This window comes from Lagenorhynchus albirostris, chromosome 16 (genome assembly GCF_949774975.1).
Source record: "Lagenorhynchus albirostris chromosome 16, mLagAlb1.1, whole genome shotgun sequence".
Taxonomy (NCBI): Eukaryota; Metazoa; Chordata; class Mammalia; order Artiodactyla; family Delphinidae; genus Lagenorhynchus; species Lagenorhynchus albirostris.
The window spans coordinates 70,374,843-70,380,842 of NC_083110.1; the positions used below are offsets into that span (position 1 = coordinate 70,374,843).

At 57.8% G+C, this 6,000-nt stretch overlaps 1 protein-coding gene across 1 annotated transcript in view; it reads right to left on the reverse strand.

Moving 5' to 3' along the window:
- HSPA12A (heat shock protein family A (Hsp70) member 12A) overlaps nt 1-4,767 on the reverse strand; it is a 78,198-nt gene extending 73,431 nt beyond the window's left edge. Inside the window, exon 1 of the mRNA XM_060126457.1 lies at nt 4,615-4,767. Within this exon, the coding sequence (XP_059982440.1) occupies nt 4,615-4,657 (43 nt within the window). The 5' untranslated portion in view covers nt 4,658-4,767. The remainder of the gene's footprint in view (nt 1-4,614) is intronic.
- Nucleotides 4,768-6,000: the final 1,233 nt, after the last annotated feature.

Sequence of the window (6,000 nt, forward strand, 5' to 3'; positions counted from 1 at the left end):
GCTTCCCACCAGTGGACACCTTTCCCCAAAGATGGGGAAAGGTGTTCAAAAGCGTTCAAAACAGTGTCCTGCCCATCCGTTATCTTCACTGTTCCCACAACAGACCCAGCAGGCATCATGCACCCCTTTCACAGACCAGGCAAGGAAACCTTAGGTGGAGTTGACCCGCAGTCTTTGGGCTCCAAAGCCACTTTGCTCCTCCATCCCTCTGCACCTCTAGTGCACATCTGGACCAAGAGCAGGACTGGGAGTCATTTGCAATAAACATAACACAGCAGGGATTTGCAGAGCCCGCTGCGGGGGGCCCGGGTGGGAGGCGATCGCTCCCTGCCACATGCTGTTTATTCATTAAACCGCTGGTTCCTCCCTGCCATGCTAATTATGCGCAGCGATAATAAAGAAGCTTTCTCTCTCACCAAAGAGGCTTATTTATGCGAAGAGAGCACTTCACCCCCACAAGATTGAGTCGTCACTCAAAGCCTTGTTGGAATCAAAGTCGCATCTCTTCAGCGATTGACTGAACCCCACCCACCTCCTCCTCCAGCTTCCGCCCACTCCTGAGCATCGGCGTTTCTAGAAGCGCCACTTCCCTGTGGAGTGGGCAGGATGTGGATGCCATTCCCCACTGCTGTACTCCCTCACAGTTTGCTGACTGAGATTCACTCGACACACAGTAGGACATTTACTGAGCACCTACTATGTGCCTCCCTAAGAGTATGGAAATGCAAGACACAGTCCCTGCCCCTGTTGGGAGAAAAGTGAGTGAGAGAAAGAGCACAATCTTTTAAGCTCCATGACCAATTCATACCCCATCTCCAGCATTCATTGGCTGGGTGAAGAGATTCATTGGCTGGGCAAAGTTACAAAATTTCTCAAAGGCCTCAACTGCCGCATCAGCAAAATGGGGTAATAATAACACCAACCTCATGGGGCTGTTGGGGGAGTCAGTGGGATATTCCCATAGGAAACTGGAATGAACGCTAGTTGGGATTAGCCATGGTTAGCACCAGAGGCTTTGCCCCACACAGGCAGGATCTCATCCAGATGGAGGAGTCCAGGAAGGCTTCCTGAGAAGTGATACCTGAGCTGAGTTTTGAAGGATGAGCAGGAGTTTGCTAGAGAAAGTGAGGATGTTCCAGACAGGGGGAACTGCATGAGGGCCACAGAAGATGACAGGGCTCTGGGAAACGCAGGAGACACGCACAGGGGTGCATCACGGTGACAGGGGACGGAGCTGCAAGGCAGGTGTGGACATGCAAGTGGATCCCACGGCCACCGCCCTAACTAGTGATACCCAGAGCATCACTTCGACTTTTTCCTGGCTCCTTTGGGAGCCGCAACCAGTACCCTTCCACGCCCATCCGGAGTTCGGTGGCCACAGGAAAGTGGGGCAGCCACGCTCTATTAGTCATGCACTCATTCATGCAGATGCTCAGCACAACTCCCGGAGGGCCCAGCACATGCTGCGAGACCACCTCCTAACCCTCACTCAGCCCGTTTCCAGATGTGCCACGCTGGCCTGGCAGCTTTCTCCTCAGTGAAACAGGGGTGAAAGTGCCCGTTCCTAGAGTCATTCATCCAATAACAAATGTGACCAGGGCTAAGTGAGATAATTCAGTATTCTCAGATTTCAATACAAACTAAGTCCTCAATAAACGTCACAATTTAAAATGTTTATTTTTTATTACAATTATCTGCCAGGATGGTAAGAATCCCATCTCCAAAGCCCAAAGCACTGCTTCCGGAGGGACCCCCAACCCAGGCAAAACCCCTGCCTGCTGTGCCTCTCCTTACCCTCCCCCAACCCTGGAGCAAATGACCTGGTTTCCACTGCCCACACCTAGCCCTGACTCGGTCACCACAGGAGCTAGTCCAGCCTGAACCACGCCAGCCCCCCAGTTGACCTCATCCTTCTGGGGCTCCACATGTCAACCAACTCAGGTGTTGGTGGGGGCAAGCCTGAGGGTCATCTCAGCCTTTTTGGTCCAAAGCTCCAGGGGTTAAAGGGTGGACCTTCTGATTTTATAAAGTAACTAATTTAAATGTTCTATTAACGAAATTTGCAAACACATACAAAGCAAATGTAATAGTAATGAACCGTCAGGTACCCGCCACCCAGCTTCAACGACTACCAACCTGCCATTCTTGTTTCACAGGCATGTCCCCCTCTTGATTTACTGGGAAAAGTTTTATAGCTTTGTGGCCATCCCTTCTAGCATACCCCACCACCCGGGGTGCCCACTGCTCACAAGTCCCAACACATTTTGATGCCTCTGGCACTGAGAGAATCCTTGAAATAATCCCCTGAAGAACAATCATTTTTATGTCCCTAACAGAATGGTAATCACTGGCCCACGGGGCTGTGCAGGATGGTGGTGAAGGGCCGGAGCCCTGGAATAGGACAGCCTGCTCTGTGTCCCAAGTCCATGTGCCTAGGTCCAAATCAATACTCACTAGATATGTGACCTTGGATAGGTCATTCAACCTATGTTTAGATTTCCTACCCAGTAAAAGGGCAATGCTGGTACCAGGTTTCTTGTGTGGCTTTAAAAAATAAAATAATGCATGTTCATTGCCCAGCACAGAATATGCAATGAGGAAACCTTGGAAATAGATGTGTTAGGTGGTGGGTGAGCAGGCTCGGCTCCTATGAGATACTATTAATATCTCTCATTTTATAGATGAAGGGATGGAGGCCAGAGAGAAGCAGTGAGCTGCCAGGGACAGCCTGCTCTGTGTCCCAAGTCCATGTGCCTGGAATTGTCACAGCATGCGTGGAACCACAGATCACTGGAAGTGAAGAAACACTCTAGAATAGATGCAGGCAGCAGTGGCAGGTAGCCCAGCACACCCCGCATGTCTCCCCATTCTGGATGGGGAGCTCTCTCAGCCTGAGAAGAGACAACTACACAGTGCCCCTGTGAGTGTGTGCAGGGTAGGGGTGCTGAATTCCATTTTTCTAGACAAAGCGGGGCAGGAGGCTGGTACACATCGTTGCTCACTCTTCTGATTTGACAAATCCTATGGCCAACCTTGCACTGGATATAGCCACCCACTATTCTAACATAAGAGGCAAGAAACTGCTTCACTAACTTAAGCTTTAGCAATCCTTAGCAGTTCTGATGTCCCTCCCTATCATCCTTTTTTTTTTTCCAATTTAAAGGGTGGGGAAAAGATAAATCAATCCAGTTGCTGAGTGATGTTCAGACAAAGACAGCCTCCAGCCCACTGCCCGTGTTTGCCAGCTGAGGAAGGGCAGGGGAGGGGGGCAGATTCCAGATGCTGTATTTAGGCCCCGCCTGGACTCTCCACGTCCCTTCCAGGAATGAGCCTTGTCAGGATCTCCCCCTCCCCCCAGCACTCCCCCACCACTGCAGTGCCGTGTCGGGAGGCACCTCCCAGATCCGCAGGAACAATGGGCTGGGGAGGGGGCAGGTGCGACTCCGAGCTCATCAGAGGGCGAGGGGACGCGGCCACAGACAGCAAGACTGTGAGTACACTTCTCGTGGTGGTTGTGCTGCCACCTGAATCAGTTTCCCCAGCTCCGGTGGGGTCCCCGCACAGCCGAGCGCTCCTTTCCTGGACGAATTTCCCTTACGCCCTAGGCATTTTAATTTCGTCCCCGCTAGGAGGCTTGCCTTGTCGCTCCGGAGGAAGCCCCCGGGCCACGCTCCCCTCCAGCAGCTGCTACTGCCAAGGCCCTGCAGGTCAGGGACGCGCGGCATCCTTCGTGCGCCCAACTTTCTCCACTTGGGACCCACAATCCTGGCCAGCCTGTCCCCTCTGCTGGCGAAAGCCATGATTTATAGCCCTGGGATCCAAGAGCTGCCCCTCCTCTTTCCCCCACTCCCAGGTCCAGTCTCGCTCCTTACCCTCCCTCCCCCCACTTTCTGAGCCTGAACCACGCTTCCCAAAGAAAGCGGCCCTGGCACATTTGCTAAATGCGAGCGTCTGTCCCCTGCACTGGGCGCCGTCTCCTCCCCCCAAGCCCGGGCGAGAAGGGATGGAGGAGCCCCCGCCGCTTCCCTCCTCCTCAGCCCAGAGAATCCCCGGGGGTGGGCGGGGATGTAGAGTGAGATGCAGTTCGGCCCGGAGCTACAGCCGCCACTCCGGGTGCATCTGTCCGGGTGAGAGAACAGGTCCAAATCTCTGACTCCCCCTGGTGCCCACCCCCGCCTCGCTGAGTCACGAAAATGAGCCGCTGGGGACACCGGGTCACCCCGAGGCCGGCCGTTTAAATGGCCAGCGTGGGCGTCCCCGCATAGCACGCAGGGGACGGACATGGGGGAGGGTCCTCACCCAGACGTGCATTGGTACCCCGCCGGAGGCGACATCCCGCGGCGGGGACAGTGGGGTGTCCGGGCAGGGGCTGCGGTCCTCGCCGCAGTGTCCGCACCCCAGCTGGGAGCGGAGCACGTGACCAGCGGGCCACCCTTGGCCCCCTGGACTCCCGGCCCCGCCGCGGTGCTGACCCCGGCCCTGCCTGCTAGGGAAGGATGGAGTGGGGGCGCCTACTTTTCCGTGGCCCGCGAGGGGACTGCGGGGCGCCGAGCGCGCCTCATCCCTTCCTCCGCCCGCCCCGCCGCAGCCGCAGGACCCGCACCCTGCGCTCACCTCGGGGCCCAGTGTCGCTGCCGCCGGCCTCCTTGTCCGCCATGGTAGCGCAGCCCCCGCCCGCGAGAGGAGCCTCCGGCGCAGCGCCCGTGGCCGTGCAGGTCCCTGTCCGTGTTCTCCGCGGGCGCTCGGGCCGGGTCTGAGCCGCCGGGTAGCAGGAGCACTGTTCTGACGCGGCCGCCGCCGCAGCTCGGGCTCCTCCCCGTGCTCCTCCAGGGCCCGCCCCGCGCCCCGCCCCGCCCAGCCGGCCCGCTTGGGAAGGAAGGCGCGGCGTCCGGCCCAGCCGGAGAGCCCCGGGTCCTCCCGCCCGGACCCGCCGCGCCTAGCCGGGCCCCTCCTCTCCAGGGCTCACCCCGAGGCGGCCGCACCCCGGGTGGTGGCGCGGCCCGGGCCCGGTGGCTCGCCAGCCGGCCGGAAGCAGGCGCGCACAGGGCGCTCGGATGGGCGAGCGGCGGGGACTGGATTTCAGGCCCCCTCGGCCCCGCTACGCGCCAGACCTTTGGAACGGCCGGGGGCTGAAGCCCTACAGCAAGCACTGCACACGCACCCCACTCTCCAGAGGACGCCCGCTCCAGTTTATTTCTCTCCCCTAGGGTCCCAGAGGAGCGGTCAAGGACCCGCGCAAAGGCGGAACCCGGCGCGGCCAGCGCTCAGGCCGCAGACCGAGGACCTGCGCCGGGGCGATGCTGTGGGCACCGACGCGGGCGTCCGCCTCCAGGCCGCCTGCCGGACTCCATGGCAACTCGGGACCCGGGAGGCGCTTGCTGCGGAGGCTGCGTGGAGCCTTCCATATATGGGCTCCCACCCGGGCCCTCCTTACAAGTCTGAGAATAACGACGTTAATAATTCAGGGCTTGGGAGGTCAGTGATTCATTCTCCCTGTCCTCTGGCTCCACCACACACGTGCCATGGGCACCTGTTCGGTCCTGGCCAGGTGGCTTCTGAGTCCGCTGTGCAAAGAGGCAACCAGGGCCGTGATAACATTCTAATGATCACAGTCACTGGATCCTTCCCTTGTGCCTGACACTATGCTAAGAGCTTAAGAGCCTTATCTCACTTTCTCCGAATAACTCTTAGAGTTGGGGACCAGAGGTCCCCATTTTGCAGATAAGAAAACTGAGGTTTGAGGCTGTTAAGTGATGATTCCAAGAACACACACAGCAAGTAAGTGCCCAGGCTGGAATCCCCACCTAGGTCAAAACCACCAGCTTTCCCTCTGCCTTGAGATGGGCCACAACTCCAAAAGGCATTTAGGGGAGGTGTACTCGTGCAGCCCGTTTATGGAAGAGGGGGTGGGCAGAGGGCTACAGGGAGAGCCCAGAGACTGGGGTCTGCTCAGAGGGTAATGGTCTGGGTGATGAGTTAAAAGGATGAACTTGTCGTCTA